Source organism: Perissodus microlepis, chromosome 8 (genome assembly GCF_051167445.1).
Source record: "Perissodus microlepis isolate ML-2025 ecotype Zambia chromosome 8, ASM5116744v1, whole genome shotgun sequence".
Lineage (NCBI taxonomy): Eukaryota > Metazoa > Chordata > Actinopteri > Cichliformes > Cichlidae > Perissodus > Perissodus microlepis.
Window position 1 is genome coordinate 22,143,975 of NC_140468.1, and position 20,934 is coordinate 22,164,908.

The 20,934-nt window shown below is 40.6% G+C and overlaps 3 protein-coding genes across 7 annotated transcripts; 1 reads left to right on the forward strand and 2 right to left on the reverse strand.

Annotated features, from left to right (window-relative positions):
- Positions 1–2,226: 2,226 nt before the first annotated feature.
- On the reverse strand, positions 2,227–13,885 carry narf (nuclear prelamin A recognition factor). 5 transcript variants are annotated; one of them, XM_084938279.1, is made up of 13 exons: positions 12,555–12,644; positions 12,172–12,315; positions 11,216–11,290; positions 11,043–11,108; positions 10,619–10,747; positions 10,404–10,536; positions 9,979–10,113; positions 9,266–9,384; positions 7,793–7,925; positions 6,165–6,237; positions 5,828–5,965; positions 5,184–5,341; positions 2,227–5,091 (listed from the first exon to the last, which is right to left on the reverse strand). In XM_084938279.1, exons 3-13 carry the CDS (start codon positions 11,270–11,272, stop codon positions 4,841–4,843), a joined length of 1,392 nt encoding a protein of 463 aa, XP_084794405.1. In that variant the 5' UTR covers positions 11,273–11,290; positions 12,172–12,315; positions 12,555–12,644; the 3' UTR covers positions 2,227–4,840. The 5 variants fall into 5 exon arrangements, with proteins under 5 accessions (XP_084794405.1, XP_084794408.1, XP_084794404.1 ...); XM_084938282.1 differs by having other exon boundaries at positions 7,793–7,922; positions 11,958–12,315; XM_084938278.1 differs by having other exon boundaries at positions 11,958–12,315.
- cybc1 (cytochrome b-245 chaperone 1) lies at positions 12,651–16,152 on the forward strand. The gene is made up of 6 exons (XM_084938285.1): positions 12,651–12,762; positions 13,532–13,619; positions 13,743–13,784; positions 13,879–14,049; positions 14,154–14,298; positions 15,256–16,152. The coding sequence occupies exons 2-6, from the start codon at positions 13,532–13,534 to the stop codon at positions 15,404–15,406; spliced, it is 597 nt and encodes a 198-aa protein (XP_084794411.1). The 5' UTR covers positions 12,651–12,762; the 3' UTR covers positions 15,407–16,152.
- On the reverse strand, positions 14,676–20,918 carry hexd (hexosaminidase d). Its single transcript, XM_084938277.1, has 11 exons — positions 20,575–20,918; positions 20,371–20,486; positions 20,090–20,177; positions 19,847–20,011; positions 19,585–19,768; positions 19,316–19,387; positions 18,741–18,939; positions 18,501–18,662; positions 18,300–18,407; positions 17,537–17,626; positions 14,676–16,504 (listed from the first exon to the last, which is right to left on the reverse strand). The coding sequence occupies exons 1-11, from the start codon at positions 20,659–20,661 to the stop codon at positions 16,333–16,335; spliced, it is 1,443 nt and encodes a 480-aa protein (XP_084794403.1). The 5' UTR covers positions 20,662–20,918; the 3' UTR covers positions 14,676–16,332.
- Between the last annotated feature and the right edge of the window lie 16 nt (positions 20,919–20,934).

Here is a 20,934-nt window from a genome sequence, read left to right on the forward strand (position 1 = left end):
TAGTGACATGGACATATATCTTTACACACTAGTCAGGTTGCACTGTGGGTAATACAAATTCTAGATGTGAAATATAAAAATACGAGAGAGTCGTAGCAGACTTTCAGGTTTTAATCCAGATGCAAGAAAATTTAATTCAGATTCCACAAAAAGCCAGAGAAGGTGGAGCGAAAAGGTCGGCAGTAAAATTTACTTACATCGTCATATTTACATGGCTTGATCTTTATAAAGATACCAAGAAGTTTTAAAAATATATTTAAAAAATGTTCGTGTGATAATTCAGAAGAAAGCAGTGTGACGCACCGCACATATACACACACATCCACCTGTACACTGACTAACACAACATTCACAATGTTAAACAATCTTAGTCTTTCCTCTGTCTGGGTCGTGGGGTTTCTCAGCATCTGTAAGTTATATACACGAAAACCAAAATGGCGCCAACAATAGCTGATGCAAAAAGTGAGACAAACAGTTTGTCTTGTTGCAGTTCAGTGACACAGCTGAAAGACAAAACATCAACATATGATATTATTCAATTTGTTACTCTCCCTAATGTTTTTGCAGTGACCAGTTTAACAGTGATTATTACAAGCAGTATAGACATACCTTGACCTGATGAGACACTGCTTTGTAGTGCATAGAACAGACTCAGACATACCCACAGATGGAATGTGCTGGAAGCTTCACTGTGTTTGGAAACTAGAGGAAAGAAGAAAAGATATGAGGATCATTCTGAGAGCATCTTTAAAAAAAATGAAGAAACATACTGGTTGGTTTATTGAAACCTAGCGTTTAATTTCAGCAGGGGAAAGTGCAGTGATTTGTGCCAGCGGGTAAGTTGTGCCGCCCCTTGTTTCTAGTGAACCATAGAAGAAATTGGTCATGAGACCGGACATTTTTGATTTTTGAAGATGTAAATCTGAAAGTAGTTGTGATTGTCATTGTGAAGTTCGCATCAAAACCAAATCCTACACCTACATTGGATTGGTTGATGGTGCTGACACTGGTGCAAAGTTTTTAAGGTGAAGTAGTAATAGGTCTGTGAATTTAAAGCCCATCTTCACTGAAAATGATGACGGAGTCATCCCTAGAGTAGATGTGCATAAAAACAGCCATCCACACCACACAAACTTGGTGATACTGCCAGAAGAGAGCAGTGGGTAGCATCAACGAGTTCAAGTGTTGTTAGGCCTCGTTTAAGTAAACTGACTTTTGATGTGCTCATGTGGCAGAATTGGCTTATGTAAAATTGGCCTTTGAGGTTTTAAAATAAGTTTAAATAAACCTTAGATAATTAATTTTGTGTTAAATTTGTCTAGCTGTTATATAGCATTACAGTTTCTGAGATCAAAGTCTACTGTTTTACTTTCATAATCAATGGCACCCAAGGTATTCTCTCCAAAGGCACAACTTACCCTGCACCAGGGGCAAGTTGTGCCACAAGACCACTTTTTTTCAGAAAGCTATATTTCTTAAATACTATATGTGTGATTGTTCCCAGGGACGCACGACATCCTGAAATATATTTACATATTTTATTTGGAAGCATTACAGTCATGGTTTTAAGTAAAACCTGGCACAACTCACCCCATCCTCCTACTCCTACTGTTTTGTTCATAAATTATAGTCACATCAAGGTTTGAGAAGAAGCTGTTATTAAAACCTGCATTTCAACAAAGAGCTGTCAAAGGACATCAAGGACGAGACTGTAGAGAAAGTGCTGCTCAGATAAAACCTAAATCGAGGAGTATGACCCAAAGAACAGCATCGCCACAGTTAAGCATGGAGGTGGAAACATTATGCTATGGGGCTGTTTTTCTGCCAAGGGTAGGGGACGACCTCCAGCATGACAATGACCTAAAACATACCACCAAGGCAACAAAGGAGCGACTAAAGAAGAAGCACATTAAGGTCATGGAGTTGACTAACCAGACCTGAATGCTTCAGGATTTCTCTGGATTCCATTGAACTATTTCATCTTTATGTGTTTTCTGAGTTTAAAGCTGCTGTGTGTATTGTTTCTACACCTCAACTGTAGTTGTCACAATTGGCAAGGCAATATTATACAGAACCATGCCACGCTGTATTGTACTGTTACTCTTACCAATCATAACAGTTTTCTGAGGTAATACAAGCAGTTATAATGGTGACAAATCTCTCAAGTGGTGAGTGTTGATGTGGTGCAAACAGTGAGTAGTTTAAAAAAAGGGAGGTACAGATACATATCAGCAGATCTCTGAGTTTATTGCTTAACAGAAACTAAATGAAAAACCCACAAGACAGATTACAGATGCTATTTCTGTGTCTCTGCTTATCTTCATCTCCAAGTCCTTATTGTACTAAAGAGTGTTAACTTTGTGAGAATACTTCATGTAGATCATGAACTGTTGTCATGTGTCCATTCACTTACATTTACACACACATTAAAGTAGAACGACTCAATATAAGTAGGTGTATGAGTTGATGAGGCATGTACTCAAAGTGATCACATCTGTAATGTTGAACTGGTAAATTGTACAGTGTGTGATAAGTGCTGTGTTAACATGCTCATAACAGCAGCAAATGAAAAACGCTATGGGCGGTTCAGATGTAACAACCTTTCTTGTTCAGCATTGCCCTTTAAGGATGTGGACTGTGATACATGCACAACAAACTAATAGATTAAGATGTCCCATAAATACACAAACACACTCACTGGTTTTATAATTTTGAGTCACTGGGAGTTATGGTTTTCTGTGGCTGACACAGCAAGCCAAAAAAAAGAAAAATAAAATGGAAAAGTGATCAAATCCTGAGAAAGTTATGGAATAACTTAAGTCCATATTAAAATCCAACAGGAGTCAATAATGGTCTAAACAGTCAGATCAAAGTAATTCAAATAGGATTTAAATAGGCTGGCTGAAAGGAAAAAGCTTGACGTAATAACCAATTTCACTTTTTAGACTCAACGTTTTGCTTTTGTAAATTTGGATCAGCACGTCTCAGTTACCCTCACGCATGTCTATCATTTGTTAAAATATGAAGAAGAAGCAGCACGCACCTGTTAGAGAGCTTGTTGCTTTAAGAGCATCTGGGGACGACTCAGAGTAACACCACCGCCGTTTTTTTGGGGGGATTTTTAACCACACACCAGCGCTGCCGGAGAAACATGGTGCTGATGTGAAACTCTTACAAACTTTTTGAAGATTAAAAACACCCCACAAGTGTTTTTTAGATGATTTTAAGAAATGGTATTCATCTGAATTATGCTACTGATGCTGACTGAAAACAAGGGGGATTTAAAATCAAAGGCACGTTTGGCTTTTTGTTGTGATAATTAACTATGTTAATATCTTTCCTTCTTTGAAGCTTGCAATATTGACTTTTTGACTGAGTGAAAACGGATTTGTTTCCTTGTATAAATCAAAAACATGTCCATCAAATGTGTTTTTCTCCCTCCAAGAAAATAATAAATGTCATATTTTGCTTTCATTTGACGCGACTACAGACTGAACAACTTGGCAGGTGTTGGTGAGAAAACGTCAGATGAGCCATTTCCCTTTGACTCAGAGACAACCTGGATCTAAATAATAAGCAATAATAAGTGTGAATATGCATGTTATTTCAACAGTGTCATAACCTTTTTCTTTAAATTGCCAGTTTTAATATTTCTTTTGAAGAAATTCAAAGATTAATCCATTTGTTTGCTTAATGACAACATAGAAAATCTAAATATTTTCAGCCATCAATCATCAGTGATGCCTCCTCTTTAGAGCTCCCTCTCGTCTGTGGAGCTCCTAAGGCTCAAATTTTGGTCCCTTCTTGTTCTCTAGTTCTTCTATGCTTCCACTAAGACTATACACATTTCTCCTGTGACCTGTAGTACTGTTTTTCTATCTAGATTATTTGGTGATCAGCCTGGTTTGGAGAGATCAGCATCTTTTGGTTCTCAAAGGACCAAAAAAAAAAAAAAAAAAAAAAAAAAAAAAGTTTAAAAGTTTCTGGAGTGATGTCTCTTTATGTTATGACCAGGTCCCCCGACCAAAACAAAAAAAACATCAGCATCAGAATGAGACAAGTCACTTATTTGTGAGAAGCATTTTTCTTTTTGTGCTTTACATAGGACATGAATGTTTGATCTTGTAAAACAATATGCATAACTTAATAAAAATACTAGTTTGTGAAACTGGAGCAGTGATACAAATGAAACCCTCTTGCAGCCTTAAATAGAAGGACTGTCCTTCCTCTGGGACGGATAATCTGAATAATGCATCAGACTTACTGTGACTGATTCAATAAGACACTGTTGCATAGTTATCACTGTGTTAGAGAACACGCAGTCTTTCAGCTAGGAACAGTGGAGATGACTTTAGCATGGAAAACTGCATGATTCATACTGGACAGCTAAGATTCAAACTCATCAAATATACATTCAGCATCCACAGGTTCAGTTCATGAGTTCCAGTTGTGATAAAAGCTTCTGTTTTCTCAAGGGGTTATTGCTCTGTGACTCGACAGACTGATGGTTCACACTTGCTACAGATGTCACTTATTAGAACAGCTGGCACAGCAGGTGATCTTGTTTTTTGCCAGTTTAAGAACACCTCACTGCATTCACTGATTCACTCTGTATCATTTCTAAGTGTTTGTTTTTCTGCCCCTCACATATCATCAGGCTCGGCACAAAAGATTTAACCACCCCCCTGTGGTTAAATGGAAGAATGATCTATTGAGACGTCAGTCACTGGTACGTCAATCTGCGTCATCTACAGTTTTTTAGAATATGTGATGGTCCAGGCAGAAGCACAATCGAATAGCTGTCCATTCATGTCTTTAAAGGAAGACGTTCCCTTTCTTCTCACCACTGCATGTGTGGGGGCTGTGCGTGGCCGTGACTCTGATCTCTGTACTCTGTGTGCAGCAACTTTCTGGCCTGTGACGAGTCCTGACCCTCCAGCCAGTCCTGATAGAGGGTGTGCAGGGTAGGGTTGAATTCTGGGAGCCGGACTGGAAGGCTGCTGTAGATCTCCTCCATCTGGTTGACCAAGGCTTTGTCCAGCCGGCCTGCACCTCCCTCACTCTCAGCCTGACCGCGGCCGCTCAAGCACCCTGAAGGGAAACATAGGAGGAATGTTAAGGGTCATAAATCTTAAAGAGCTGGCAGCAGCATGTCTGAGCTCATGGGCCGTGATGGGCGTTACCTCCGGGGCAGGACAGCACCTCCACCAGCTGATAAGGCACACGTCCCTTTCTCATACGGTGAACCAGAGTCTGGATGTTCCTGAAACCATAGACAGCAGCAAACTGCAGAAGTGTTTCACCATCCCGCTCTAGTGTCACTTCCTGGAAGTCCCGATTCCTGTAAAGTCACCAGCAAAGGGATGATAAAAGGGGATCTTTAACTGATCCCATCCACTGCTGTGTTTTAAACACCCACATCACACTGCTAAGCTGATTAAACTGGTTTTTCACCTTTACACAGACAAACTAGCAGCTCTTAAGTACAGGCTGACACAGCAATGTGGGGAGTGTAGGATCACAGGGTCAGTCTTAGTTCAAAGTTAGCTCACAGTGAAGTTGGTGTGACAACAAATTTTGTATTGCTCATTGTTAATAATTGAATTGAAAGGAAATTAAAAGCAGCAGATGTGCATAAAGTTGACAATGAAGAAGGAAAAAACACCTTCGGCGCATCTGTTGATGCGCCAAACGTACAAACAACCACAGTAATGTCATAATTTCACATTAACAGATGGACAAATGGATTAAAACCCTAACACCATCTCTAGAATGACACAACCGAGAGGTATTAGAACACAACTATGCCGACTGGGCCGTCTCTCACCTGAGGGTCTTATATGTGATCTCCTGGACATCCACACCAAAGAGTTCTTTAGCAGCGTGTTTGAACACGTGTTCCAGGAAACCTTCAGAGCCTCTGCCGTCATGTCTCACCAGCGCCACGTCTCCACCGTCTCCGAGCCTACAGTCACAGTCAAAGCTGCATTGACACAGGCTCAGAGGTTGTATCCAGTCACGTAAACATTACACATGAAAGTAGAATCTTACACGTAAACAGCAAATTAACTCATTCAAAATAATGTACAATTTATTAACACTCCAACTACATAGCACTGACGTCATCGTTTACATGATTAAAAACAATGATCCCAGCTACTCACACTTGGTCCAGTGGAACTGAGTCCAGCTCCTCCACCGACACCTTCTTCTGCTCCATCAGGTAATAAATCTGCCCTGGAACATGAAACATGACTCTTACTTTGACAGTGCTCTCTTTCATTATCAACTACAACACTCACTGGCCACTTTATTAGCTACACCTGTTTAAAGGCTTATGTACAGATGGTCAAGACGACCTGCTGAAGTTCAAAGTGAGCATCTGAATGTGGGAGAAAGGTCCTTTAAGTAATTTAACAGCATTTTTGTTGATCTGAGTATTTCAGAAACTGCAGATTAAAGTTTTTCTACCCAACCATCTCTAGGTTTTAAAAGCTGGATAGTGTAGTGGTAAGACTACACACTTCTGGAGTGGTGGTCGCAAGTTCGATTCCCACCCGGTATCCACTAAGGGTGGCACGGCTATGTCTGTAGCCTGTTCGCAGTTCAGGACACAAGCATTTCACTGCATGTTCACTATATGTTGAACTGTGTATGTGACAAATAAAATTTGTATTTGTAAAAAAGAAAACACAATGGCTTGTTCATGTGAGAGGAAAATGAACGGAATATTGTAAACTGACAAGAAGGCAACAGTAACTCGAATATGTCATTTTCTGCTGTGACATTCAGCTGGTTTGGCATAAACAACATGCTGCCTAGTATGAACTATTGCTGTTGTGGGGTTACTGGTGATATTTTCTTGGCACACTTTGGACTGCAGCTGAGCACTGTTTAAAAACCACAGTACAGTTGCTCATCATATCCATGCCTTTATGACCACAGTGTACCCATCTTCTGATGGCTGTTTCCAGCAGGATAATGCACACAGTTGCACTGATGTCAAACTGGTTTCTTGAACATAACAATGAGTTCACTGTACTCAAATGACCTCAACAGTCATCAGATCTTAATCCAGCAGAGCACTTGATGATGTGGTACATCATAGATGTGCAGCAGCTGTGTATCATACTAGTATGAACTGAAACCTTGGAGGAATGCCTCCAGCACTTTGTTGAATCTGTCCATCTATGCCACTAAGGCTTTTCTGAAGGTAAGTGGGGTTCAACCAAGTATTAGCAAGGTATACCTAATAAAGTAGCCAGTGAGTGTACATTTTACAATGATACATGCAGTGATACTCTGGTTGAAACAAAGAAAGTGAAGAAGAGGAAACATGGTTGGTTGGTTGGTACATGCAGGTGCATCAAATGAGTGCGAGTGCAGATTTCTTTTTTAGCCACAGCTGCAGCTCTCCCACAGTTGCTCACTCTGACATGCTCTGTCATACTGGGGTCAGCTGCTCTTAATCTTAAATAGATCTAGAGACAAATGGCTGAATCTCAAGAAAACAAAAGAAACCAGATCAGCATCCTGCTGGCATAATTACAGTGATTATATTTGAGTATCCATTATGACCTTTCTGCAGAACATTGTAGCTGTTTAAAGCAACTTGACGAGACTCTTGGAGGAAACCTTTTAAGGATATCAAGTAATTCAGCCTTTCCACTGCACAAACAATCCTCAGGTTTCAGATACACCTCTAGACAGTAAATGTGTTCTGCTGAAACCAGAGAGAGGGGTCTAACAAACTCTAATATGGTTGCAAATATGGTCTTTTTAAAAATCTTACCTGAGGTAAGTACACAGTCTACATCCCTGGTCTCCAGCATACTGTTGTAGAACTCTTCTCTGACAGCTTCTAGCTTTTTATCAAAGCAGGGAGCCACCACCACATGATAGAGTTTCTCTGGACTCAACTTCTGCTAGTACAGAAAACACAACAAAGACATAATAAGAGAGATTCTCTCTCATAAAATACAGAACTGAGTCTGACATTAGCCTTGGATTGTTCAGGTTTGAGACATCATTATCTCCCTCGAAAAATTTGCACAGTACAAACACTCTGATTCAGATGGAATGTGTGGTTTGGGACGACGTGACCACATTAGGTGATCAAATACTGAACATTTAGAACAGCCTTTTGGCTCACAGTGATTTTTACACGTTTGGTAAATTTACCTCTTTAATTTTACATTATTTTAAACTTTGGCTACATTTTTAAACATCATTAAAAAAACAAACAAACAAAAAACAACCCACAACAGTTATTTTGAAGGATTTTAAGTATTCTTTTTAGTATAATTTAAAATGACAGTTATCATTAAAAAGAATAAATTAAAAAAATCGTAATGGCATAGATCCACTCTGTATGTGTTCTCACTGCACCTGAGAGTGATGTAATCTGATACCCTTGGCACTACTATTGGCTGGATGCCACACACCCACAGCCCAAAGGTTGAAGCCCAGGAACATGTTGAACACAGCAAAATAACAAGAAAATGTAGCAATGGAGACAAGTGCCAGGGTCATCTGCCTGCATTGTTATGGCTTATTTTAGTGGGTCGCAAGTCATTTAAAAGGATGATCTTTGTATGTATAAATGAAGTTATATCTGGTTGCATTTACAAGTGCTACTGGCACTACTGAATATGCCAGCAAAACATCCCAGCTAGCAATCGTGAATAACTAAGCATGTTCTTTTTAACCTTCTGCTTTTTCCTCTATGACAGTTTAATAAAAGAGCTTTAACGCAAGGTGTTACACATTTGTCGGGCTTCATTTCTGTTGCAGGAAATTTTGGCTGAGCTGCTGTTAAGATTTTAGGAGCGGTTCATTAACATTAGTTCATTTGATGCATTCCGTTTCTGCATTTTGTGACAGCTTAAATTAGAGGTAATTTAACACAGGGCCTCAGAAGTGGTGAAACTTGTTTTGGTAAAGCACTTCCTGAACTACAACAAGTCCTAGAACCACATGTTGGGTGAGCAAAGTTCCCGGTCTTAACCTATTAGAGAATTTTCTAATAGAAAAAAGATTTAGAGCAGCATGAAGACCTTTTAGCCAATCAATGTTAGCCATCAGTCCCCATCAGGCTGATCACCTCTTACCTCTATTATATTTAACTCTTACGCCTATACAACAGATCAGTTTTCATTTATTTACCCTTCCTTATTTGTCAACAGACACTTAAACAAGTGGTAGAAAGACCTCCAATTACCCTGAGACCTTTGACTGCGAGTTGTCACAGTGGATCAATGCTTACCTGCTGTTTAGAGAAGTACTCTTTGACCAGACACCCCATGATCTGTTGGGGAGACCTGGCTGTGCAGATATGAGGAGTGACCAGGCTGCCCAGAACACGCTCTGAATAGCGGATCCACCCTGTAAACACACAATGTTAAAATAACCCTTAGCCTACTGTGCATGAATTGAAGTTGTTTATTTTAGAAACACACACCAAGAGATAAGAGGAAAAAAATCCACATAGTCCAATACATTTCTTTCATGATGATAAGCCAGCTTGCTATACCGAATGTAACAAGTATTTAATTACTGGTCGTTCCTCACCTGGAGGCGAGCAAAGCCCTCCTCCATGGCCAGTGTTAGACCCCACAGGATGAATGCCTGGGTGTCTGCATGCATGTGTATAGCCGCAATTAAAGACCAAAAAAGTTCTAGTGTCCTATCTCTGATAAAGGGAGTGGTGCAGGAAGAGCTTCCTATCTTTCCCCAGCAGCTCTCTGCACCTCTAAAACCCCAGGTTCAGCACACGCACAAAAATTCACTCAAGAAAGAGCCCAGGGACTTGCAGAACAAAGAAATCTTAAAACTGAGGCAAACACCAGCACAGATGATAATCACACTGACAGGAAAACCAGTACAACGGGGTGGGGGTTTGAAAAAAAGAGGAGAAGAAGAAGCAGCAGTAAAGAGTAGGGGGAGTATGAGGAAGGGAAAGAAGAGAGGACGGTTTACCTGGACAGGAGGAGGTGAACATGGGCAGGGCGTGGGAGTCATGGTGCCTCCTGCGATATCGCTGAATAAACTCCTTTTGACTCTCTAGGATGCTGAAGCCAGCTGCCAGAGTGGTGTCAAACACATATTGCACTCCTGCAGGGAAAACCCAGAGTGACGAAGCAGAATGCACACAACAAACAGGGAAATGTTGAACATGTATGATATATACCAGGGCGTACGGGTAATCCGTGCACACCTGCTTGCAGAAAGGTAAACTTAAGTCTGTTTAGCAGAAAAGTGGGAAGAAAGGCCAAAAAAAAAAGAAGTAGCTTTTTTTTTAAATAACAAAACAAGCTAACAACAGAAAGAAACAAAATGGAGAGAGTAGGAAACTTATGGTAAAGTCTACTTCGTATTTCATAAAAGAAAAAAACTCAAATCACCGATGTGCTTGAGGAAGCCGCAGAGCTTGTGGGCTGCTTCAGTGATGTCCACACCGAACTTGACAGCAAAGAAAGGCAGAGACTGCGGACACACCGACGCCACCAGCACCTTGTGTTTCGACGCATCACACTTCTGACAGGGACAGAGGAAGGTGTTGTTTAGCAAGCGCAACAAGGCAGCGCAGAAACACTCCCTGGTTTCAGAGGAAGTGTACCTTATTCAACTCCAGAACTCGCTCCACTTCCTCCAGACCCTGCTGAGAAATCTTCAAGGTGTCCTCGTCTGACAGACAGCCGTCACAGGACAGGCATGAGCTCAACAAAAGCTGGGAGCCTTCATTCACCTGAAAAAATTTGATTTTTTTCACCCCAATAACCTTTGAAGTGGGCTACGTTTCATCTTCCTGTACTGGTTATTACCTGCCTTAAGCCTACTATCTGCTAAAAGCATCTTAGTCTGAATCATGCTGAAATAAAGAACTGTAACTTTTTAGACTTTATCCTCCCTGTGAACTCCAAACAGTGTGAAAGGATGCTTGAAATGCACATGCATGAAAACTGCTTAACATGGGAACATGATGAGGACTGATTCATGTAGAGCAATTAATGACTAGAGTGCACTGGGTAAGCAGATACTACCTGCCCATTGACTTCTTCGCTTTCCTGGTTTGAGTTGGCCCCATCTTCGCTTTGCTTCTTATTGCACTGTGTGTAGAAAGATTGATAAACTCAGCTCAGAACTGAGAGCAAGAAAGAGGCAGTCAACCAACCCATTTATGAGACAGCGTAGTGCTACAGAGCCATCATCATACCTGTTTGGTGCAGTTCTCGCACTTCTCCTTGCGCTTGGCTATGTTGACCTCTGACATTTTCCTCAGCAGTTATATCTTTAAATTAAGAGAGACACACAGAGATTAACATCCCAGCTCCACACAGTCTAAGGTTTCCTGTAATGAAGGCAGAGGCGACTACTCTTTGCTGTTTAATTAACTCCACCCTCCACTGACTGCTTCCAGCGTCCTATCACAGGCGGGCGTTTTATCATAAACAAAACAGCTTTATAATGGTGGGAAACTGAGTGCAAGCACAAACTAGTCTTCTGTCATTACATCCCAAATTGCTCGGGTTAATTATATAAACAGAGCCAACAGAAACCGCCACGAAGTCCATTACATCAGATTGCGGGAAGCGCGAGAAGTATGGGCTGGAAGCTACCGTGCTATTAAAACCTATAGAGAGTTAGCTTGTTGTATAGAAACAGTCTTACTTTCATATGATACAAAAACACTTTTTAAAAAATCTAGTTTGGGGTGAATGTATTTATATCTTTAAATAAGAGTAGCCAAATCCTTAAGCATGCCTCACGTTAACAAGCTACCTGGTACTTTAGTTTTGCTGCCCTTAAATTTACCACTTGAAAACACGCTATTTCGGTCCAGGCCTTTTTTGGGGTTTCTACATTAATTCCTGTGTGGGACCGAAGCGTGTATGCTGGTTTAACGGCGCGGCAGACGCAGTGTTAACGCTGCAAGGTCGAATTTTAAGGTAACTCACCGGACGGTTTATTTCACTGCTCTTTCGGACAAAGACATGGGGAAAAATGTAGACGAGCAGCCAGTGCTAAAGAAGACTACATACAGGTGAACTCGACAGTTACTCAGCACCCTTCGTTTTCCGGTCAACTCGTCTGTGGACGGCGTCACCGCCACTGTTGGCCGCCAGGCTTGAACCTCTGCGGTTATTTCATAATACTCTAACTGCCGCTTACAAAAGCGACGAGACTCCTCTAGTGTCCAAGCCAGTCGTCCGACTCCATTGTGTACCCCGGCGACCTCTGAGCGCATGCGCAAACTGGGTACGAGTTGCTCCGGAAGCTCGTGTGTAGAAAGACGTCTTCTTACCTCACTTCACACTAAATTCAATTGTGATAGAAACAGCTTTGATAAAAACAAAGTTTAGGTATTTCTGAAAAGAAAACCTGTGTGGTTATTATCGAGTTATGAACACCTTTTCAAATTGTTACTATGTTTGAAACATTTAAGTACACAATCATATATACTACTTGTTTGCTTATGGTAGGCGTATGCAGGCAAATGTAATGTTTAAATGTAAAGTTTAAAGTAAAAAAACCTTCCTTTCTTTCTTACTTACTTTTTTCTTTCTTAAGCTTTTATTTTGAAGGCGTGATGAAGTAAAGCTCGCCCTGTTCCTGGAAGGAAGTGTTTCCCCTTCGGGACTGTTTTGTTGCAATAATATGAATAGAACTTCCTTATAATTTCAGCGGTTGCGTTTCCTTGTACACATTCTTCTTTCCTAAATCTACAAGGCAAAAATTTATAAGAAAAAAGGCGATTTTAAGGTAAGCAATACAGATTTCATATTACTGTGTCTTTACCTGTTCTGCAGAGATTGTTGGTATACGTCACGCTGAGTGATCGTGGTCAGCAGCAGCAGCAGGGGCATCTTTCTTGTCTCGTGTTTTCAGATCCAGTTAAAAAAAAAACGTATGTCTGATCAGAAACATATATGGAACAAAAATGTAGATCAAGCCACGAGAACAGTTTGAGTTTTATTTTGCCATCACCCCTGTACAGCAGTACAGCAGCAGGTAGGTCTATGCCACTCAGAGGACTGAAACATGTTAAAACATCAATGTGTGACCATGAAACACATTTCAGCTTTGATATTTCTTCAGTTAGAAAACAAACAAACAAACAAAAGATCCACTGCTTACAGCAACTTGTCTGGATTATTTTTGAGAAACCATCTTGGTTTATTCTGAGGTAATCCAAATCGTAGCTTGTCTGATTTGCAAGGGAGGCTCTGGGGTAAAAAAGTAAATTCCAGCTATAGAAAAAAACATTACTGTAATTTTAAACTCATTCACCTTAACTGATCTAATCAATCTCAGAAGTAGATATTACTTTATTCTACTCATAGCAAAGTGCAAACTTATGTATTTTTAATATATATATTTTTTAAGATTGATAACAAATACTTTATTTTTACCATATTATAAATAAATACTTGGCATGTGATTTGGGTGAACTGGCCCTTTTAATTGAGTGTTATTACAGGAAATTTGGCTTTTAGTGTTTCTAAACTGCTGGATTCTTGTCTTTGTTTAGATGGGATACATGACAGTAGAAGACCAGAGCTCCACCCTGCTCCACCTAAAGAGATCCCCGGGGATCCGTTCGTGGTCTCTTCTTGTTGGTAAGTTTGTTTTTTGTGCAAATGTTGTTCCCATACTCAAATATGACATGCGCTCTCACACTTCAGTGATGGAATAGTCCCTTGAACTGCTCCAAAACCATAAGCCTCTTATTTTCACTGCAGGTATAGCATCTGTTGGCTTAACAGCTGCATATTACAGCTCAGGTATGCAAGCTAAAATTTATATGATATGTCATCTTAACTTCCAACACTTGAGTACAGCTTTCTTTTCTTTCCTTGTGTTGCGTCGATCCCGCAGACAGCATCCCGTGGAAGCTCTTCTACGTGGCCGGCTGTCTGTTTGTGGCCATGCAGAACATGGAGGAATGGGAGGAGGCTGTGTTTGATAAAACCAAGAACCTGATTGAGCTTAAGACCTTCAGTTTATACACTTTAGTCCTGACTCTGTGGAGGAAGGGCCAAGAAAAGGGTGAGTAAAACCACAGAGCGGGTTGGTCACTACAGCTCCATTAGTGAGCTGAGAGGCCACGATAATGGATCTTACCATTGTGTTTTTTTCTCTCCATCTCCCAGTTGTGCTGGATCTGGACCAGCTGTGCGATATCTGCGTACAGGAGGAAAGGGTGCGTTATTTGGGAAAAGGTTATCTGCTGATGCTGAAGCTGGCTGCAGGCTTCTCCTACCCCCTCACTCAGAGTGCCACGCTCGGGGGACGCAGGTAGGTCACCGGCAGTTGACAGTTCAGCACAGGATCTGATTTAGTATGAAGTTGTTGCTAGATGAAAGATAAAATAGAGGTTTGATGTTCAGATTTTCAGTATATTAAGCCCATAAAATTAAAACTTGCAGTTAATACATGATTAGCTAGCAGTTTATTAGGGGGCTCGCAGGTAAAACACAACAACTGTATAAGAGATCCTTCCTGCATTGATTTATTTCGTGGCCAATCTAGAGGCTAGAATTTATGTTGCTGTTAAACTGTGCTGACTTCTACAGATAGATGTTTGTTATTCAGCCTGCCCTCATCAATAAATAAATCAATAGCTCTCTTACACAGTTCAAACAAAAACCAAAGAACACAGAATTGACTCCAAAACAGTTCTATTAGATTTTAATTATTTTAGCTAACAAACCACCAAGTAGATGTGTGTGCCAAGTGTTATATAAACATTAAATGAGTTGCCTGTCTTCACCGTTTAAATCAGTTCAAATCAATTATATCTCTACAGCGCCAAATCACAACAATGGTCACCTCAAGGCGCTTTATATTTTAAAGTAAAGACCCTATAATGACACTGAGAAAACCCCAACAATCATATGACCTCCTATGAGCAGGCACTTGACCACAGTGGGAAGGAAAAACTCCCTTTTAACAGAAAGAAACCTGCAGCAGAACCAGGCTCAGCCATCTGCCACGTCCGGTTGGTGGTGAGGTGTGGGAGACAGGACAGAAAAGACACACTGTTTGCTTTCTGGTGTTCACTTTAAGATTGCTAACAGGAATTATTGTTGCATGCTAATTAGCTATCGAGACGTGATGGCTAATAATACCCTGCACAAAAAGTACCACAAGACTTTGATTACTACGATTTGAGATGAACATTTATTTATGAATACACTGTATTAATATTTGGATTTATTTGGATCTGTTTTCTACACTCTGGTTACTCCTCAGTGATGTGGAGGCAGTGGCTGCTCTGCTCAAGCGCTTCCTGGCACTGGAGGAACTGCAGAAACGTCAGCAGCAGGAGTATGAGGCTGAGTACGGGGACGCAGAGGATGAAGATTCTCAAGACAATAGCACCGACTCAGATGAAGCAGACTAGCTGTGATCTGTCTGAAGTGTAGTGTTACTCTAATGTAAGGGAGATTTAGTTAGGGGCATTGCAGCAATGCAGAGGCATTACAGAGGGTGAGGTTTGTGCAAGGGCCTTAATATATAGCAAACTCTAAGCATGTGCATGCATGTGGAACAGCAGGGAAAGTAACCCTTAGTTTCTACTTACAGTCTTCCTTGTTTGTATTTTTACTGGTAATACAACCATTCAGTTATGTTCACAATCTTGGAACAGACCTTTTTATTTCCCTTTTGTTACATTCTAAGTGGAGTCTTCTTTAAGCGAGTATTATTTCATCATCTTTGAGCTAATTACTGTTTGAGAGCACACTCCAGATTACAGATTTCCCGTGCCTTCCTACTGAATTTGAGTGTTTGTGTATGTGAGCCTCAGGAAAGTGCTTTTCCCACAGTTTTCTGGACCACCGCGCTCATAATTGTCTTTTTGCGTGTTTATTTGAACCCAGTAGACAATCCAGATGAATGCATGTGTAAACTGTAATTGAGCATGAAGGATCTTCTGAGCTTAGTCAAGAGTGAATTATGTGTCAAATGCTTTGACGTCATTCTTGTCTATCTTGTAACCTTTACCTGTTGTTGTTGTTTTTTTTTTTTTTTTAAGTGAACCAAAGACTGAATCTCAGGAAAAGACTTTTGTGCTTTTGTCAAACTTTGTCTCATTCCAAGTTCAAATGTGTGCTGCTTTAAGGGAATAAACACTTTGTTTTTTTTAAACTAGGGTTTGATTTTATTGTCATTGTTACATGTAGCTCCATTTACATATAGCAGTTTACTCTCACATAAGCGTAGAACCCTATATAAAATCACTCCTTTGAACTTTAGTGCCAGTGTGTGGCAGAAATTAGGAAGGCTTTATGTGAATTAATCAGCAATGTCAAAGACGGAAAAGTGATTCTATGGCACCATCTCCTTCAAACAGGCTGCAACATCCTCTGTTATCCTCTGAAGAGGAGCTGTTACAGGGCTGACGTGTTCCTCTATCCACTCCTGGACTGTTGAATCTGGGTAGAGACTTGCCATCTCCTCTCTCACTGCCTCCACCTTCTGCTGTAATGTAGCCAAATACCTGCAACGTGACCGGAAGAGAGTTTAAAGCCATACAGACTAAGGTTAAGACTTGCTAGCTCACAGGCTGAGCTAACGATTTAAGTAACTGTTCTATTCTGCACATGCTTAGCACATATAAATGGAACCACAAAATATGAGTTTCATGGCAGCACTTACTTACAGGGGCCCTTTTTAACTATAGCCCAAAAACAAGTAACTTGTAGAAGTAAAACAAATTTTCTGTCTGTTTTCTTTGTGATTTCTGAAGAAGATATCAGTAAAGCAGATGTAGTTTCATCTCTAGGTTTTTCTCACAGAACTGTAACTGCTGTAAAACATTCGTTCTTGCATTAAGGACTTCAAGCCTATCTGGCACCACAGCAAGCTCCTTTTTGTACATTTTTTTCCCAACATCTGTTGCATTTATTATCAGGAAACTGGTGCCATTAAGCCAGTCCTGTTAGATTTTATGGGTAAAAGAGCATCATAAGGACATTAGAATTGCGTCACTTCATATCTTCTGAGCATCCCTTTGAGAATTTCAGGAAATAAAGACATTCTCTGTAGACTGGCTCTGGTAACTAGTTACCTAGATAGGTGTGTTGCTACCACTGTCACACAAAATCATGTCAGAAATGATCTCTCTGTGGTTTATTGACAGCATAAAACATGCTCCAAACTTCTGGGTCTGAAAAGTGAAGCTGTTGTGAAGTGCCCTAAACCTGAATTATTCTCATTGGTCACCATGGAGCGATCCCATTAGCTGCACAGAGTCTACGAAAAATCGCTTTTGGCTCTGACCTCAGCATACATGTAGGATTACAAAGTCCTTGTTGGCCAAACAGGGTCACACCGCTTCTTCATTTTGGCTTAGCTTTTGTTAAATATCATGACACATATATCATATAGTTTAATTGAGGTTCTAGTTGCCTAATTTTAAGGATTTTTAAATATATCTTGTACATGCTGTACTTTCTTTTTACTATGACTGCATATTCTGTGTATTTTTAATTTTCCACATTTTGGTAAAACATAAGGAAGGTGTGCTCACAGGGATGCTTGGTTGTGAATCTGCATGGTGATTAGAGGGGTAACAGTTTTCCTCTGCCGCTGGTATGGGCTGAACCATCCTCTCACAAACCTGCAGAAACACAAGCATATAGTTAAATCTCTACACTGGAAAAAAATAACTCTCAACAAATCTCTAATAAAAATATATTTGGCACCTGTTAGCTTCATATTTCTAAGTTATACGTAGCGCTAATGTTAGCTTGCTAGCTAAAAGCAGGCTCTAACTAAAGTAAAAAAAAAAAAAAGATCAAACGAAGAATGAAAAAATTGTAGTATAACCTTTAAAGCTAATTGTCCAAAACCTAAAATGTAAAAATGAAATTTGTTTTACGATGGCTTCATATTTAGACTTCATTTTATAAACTTAGCAGCATAGCTTACATCACTGCTAACAAGTAGCCCGTGCACTATACCAAAAATATAACATATCTGGCTTTCTTGTAGTAATTGTAACAGTAGCAACAGTAGCAAGTAGCAACACATATAAATATTTTTTAATAACTTTTTTAGAATGTTTTAAAATCTGTCTAAAGACTTAATCCATTCCCACATCTCACTGAAACTAACTGTTGTTCAATAACGACATGACTGACTAAATTTTAGTTCATGTTCGCAGCACACAAATATCCTTAATAAAGTGGTACACTGTGCACAAATCGTAGATGCTAGTCTACAGACGTGAGGCTGAATTGGCATTCAATTCCATTTAAAATGAAATGTTATGATCATTTCCCATAACTTACATGCCGTTTTCAAAAAATCTTATATCTTCTGAATTGAGGAGTGCATTGAGCTCCACGATTAACTCAGCCAGCCTCCTTCCTGGGAACACTGTGTCAGCTACACATGTCCTGAGGGCCGTGGGGAATAAAATCCTGTTAGCTTGGAGATGCATACATAGATACAGTGATGGTGTTGTTTATTACAACGGTGTTAAATCTCACATTCCCATGGTCTCCACCTCCACTGATGAGATCCCCAGCTTCCCGGTTACTTTGCTCTGGGCCTCAGCACTGAACTGTCCGTGAAGGAGAGTCTGGAGACAGACTGCTAGTGATGGAATAGCCACTGGGATCAGCTCACACAGCACTGACAGATGGTCATACCTGATAAAGGGTAAATAATGGCCCACATAAACATCTTATTTTCCTTTTACTCCGTGGAGAACGTCCTCTGCTTCTTACCTTTGCCAGCCTGTGATGGCAATACCCTTTATATTTACAGCAGGAGACAAAGAAGCAGCCACCTTCAGCCACTGCAGGTGATTATCCAGGTGTCTCTGCGTGCTGGTCACACAGGTGTAAACACTGGTGGAGCCTTTAAAGGAGCTGGCTGCCCAAAGATCTGCCATACCGGCACTACAGTACTTCTCCAGCAGCGACACTGAAAAACATAGTTTGAGAATATTCAGTGTTTATTCTACTTACAAATGTAACTTAATGAATAAAGTGCACATATAGGTTGAATTTTTCCCAAGTCTTTAAAATGTAAAAATGGCCATTCAGAATTTCAACTTAAATTAGCAAAACAAGCTCAGTCAATTTAAGATAACATGTTGAATCATCATTAGGTCACATATTTTTGATTGTATTTACTCTGTTCATTTTTACCCCTCATTGATATCAAGTTCTTAAAGCTTCTGCATTTGAAAACATTCTGTACTAGCAAAAAGAAAACCTACAGAAGGTGAATTATTAGTCTTAAGTCAATAGTTTTGCAGTGCACTGTTTGATAATGTACATCTGTGTACTTTACCTACCAGTTTGGGACACATCCAGGTTTGGGGTGTAGTCCCACAACATAGGCTGGACGAGTCCCACTAAACCACTGGCTTCCATATGGATTAAAAAAAAAAAACAGTAATTAAGAATATTTTATCATAAATAAATACAAATCATTTATACTGTACAGTTTTAGCACAAGAGTCTGAAATGTTTTTTTGTACTAACTTTATTGCAAAGTGGTTTTAGACAGTAGTTAGACCCGTACACGTACAAGAACTTCAAACTACCCTGAAAATCACGTCACCTTTCAGTGTGTCCAGGCTCATGCCTCTCATCATATCATCCCACATTATGATGGTCATATGAGGCCACGCCTCCTTGACAGCCCTGGCCACCTTGGTCACATGACTTAAGAACAGTTGCTCCACTGTACGCCCAGGTGAAGCCAGCCACAATTTGGACTCCTCGCCCTCACCCAGCATGTACACCTTGAGGATGCGAAGACGAATGTAAGAGATTCAGTTATACAAAAACAACTAGTTCCCCCCTGAAGACCGACCCCTCACCTCATCTGCTCCAATGTGGAGCGTGCTGAGCCCCGGATGCAACTCCACTACCTGCCTCAGCATCTCCATCACCACCTTCACCCCCTCCTCTCTGTGGGGGTTCAGGGTTCCCACGCAGTGTGCCACCTCTCTTAGGTGCCACATGGATCGGTGCTTTAACACAAACTATGACAGAGATGAGATGAGCGCAGGGGCGACACAGAACTCCCATCTTAAAATTGAGCCACATGCGACACACCTCACCTCCATGTGACCAAATGTCTGCACGAGTGGGATCACCTCCATCCCCTTGGATCTGGCGAATTCCTGCATAGACAGCACCTCATCTCGGCTGAAAGTACAGCACGCAAAAATCAGACAGTCTGATAAACCAAAGCATTTCTACAGCAAGTCTGCACTTAAAATATCTCTATCAAACACAGGGAGGGTTATGATTATATTAGAGGATCTTTTATTATGAAAAGAGATTAAAAATCCACACACAGTAAAAACTATTTAAGAAGCACTAGATCCCCAAACTGCACCTGTAAGCAGGTTGTGCTGTTGCCTGGAGCAGCTTCAGCTCCCCATCATAAGGAAACACATCCTCATACTCCACCAGCAGGCCATCCACTCCCAGCTCAGAGAAGAGCTCGATCAGCTGAGGATGTTAACACACATGGGGAACTAAAAAGTGACAGAACTGTAAATACTGTTCATGTTGCAGCAAGACCCGAGTGGAAGCTTACCCTGTGCAGGTATTCAACTCGTGGAGGAGCACCTTTTAAGTCCAGGTGCACCACTTTCTTCCCTTTAGGCCAAGGTGGACAGCTCATTCTGCATGCATACAGAGCCCCACTCACTTGTACACTTTAATCACAGATAAAATGTCCTTTATTGGTGTTCTTAATATTGTGGCGTAAGCCCGTTCTCTTACTGTTTACTATCAAAATGATGATAACAGCCGAGCTACCTACACTGTAGCCTAGCTATGCTCTGTAAGTGCAACTCAAAGAGACCCGAACGTGGTCCAATAGAAAAAAGGCTTTCCCTTCCCCGGAGCCAATAGGATTGGATTATACGGGGCAAGCAGGAAGTAGAGAGTTTCG

What these genes read in the sequence shown, in the direction of transcription:
- hexd (XM_084938277.1), bottom strand. Translation starts at nt 20,661, where the DNA reads ATGAGCTGTCCACCTTGGCCTAAAGGGAAGAAAGTGGTGCACCTGGAC. An exon ending in AGACATTTGGTCACATGGAG is followed by an intron (nt 20,012 to 20,089) that starts GTGAGGTGTGTC and finishes TCTCTGTCATAG; the next exon opens with TTTGTGTTAAAGCACCGATC. An exon ending in TCCACATTGGAGCAGATGAG is followed by an intron (nt 19,769 to 19,846) that starts GTGAGGGGTCGG and finishes CGCATCCTCAAG; the next exon opens with GTGTACATGCTGGGTGAGGG.
- narf (XM_084938281.1), bottom strand. Translation starts at nt 11,272, where the DNA reads ATGTCAGAGGTCAACATAGCCAAGCGCAAGGAGAAGTGCGAGAACTGC. An exon ending in GCGAAGAAGTCAATGGGCAG is followed by an intron (nt 10,748 to 11,042) that starts GTAGTATCTGCT and finishes AAATTTTTTCAG; the next exon opens with GTGAATGAAGGCTCCCAGCT. An exon ending in TCAGTTCCACTGGACCAAGT is followed by an intron (nt 5,966 to 6,164) that starts GTGAGTAGCTGG and finishes CTGTGACTGTAG; the next exon opens with GCTCGGAGACGGTGGAGACG.
- cybc1 (XM_084938285.1), top strand. Translation starts at nt 13,532, where the DNA reads ATGGGATACATGACAGTAGAAGACCAGAGCTCCACCCTGCTCCACCTA. An exon ending in TTCGTGGTCTCTTCTTGTTG is followed by an intron (nt 13,620 to 13,742) that starts GTAAGTTTGTTT and finishes TTTTCACTGCAG; the next exon opens with GTATAGCATCTGTTGGCTTA. An exon ending in GAGGAAGGGCCAAGAAAAGG is followed by an intron (nt 14,050 to 14,153) that starts GTGAGTAAAACC and finishes TCCATCTCCCAG; the next exon opens with TTGTGCTGGATCTGGACCAG.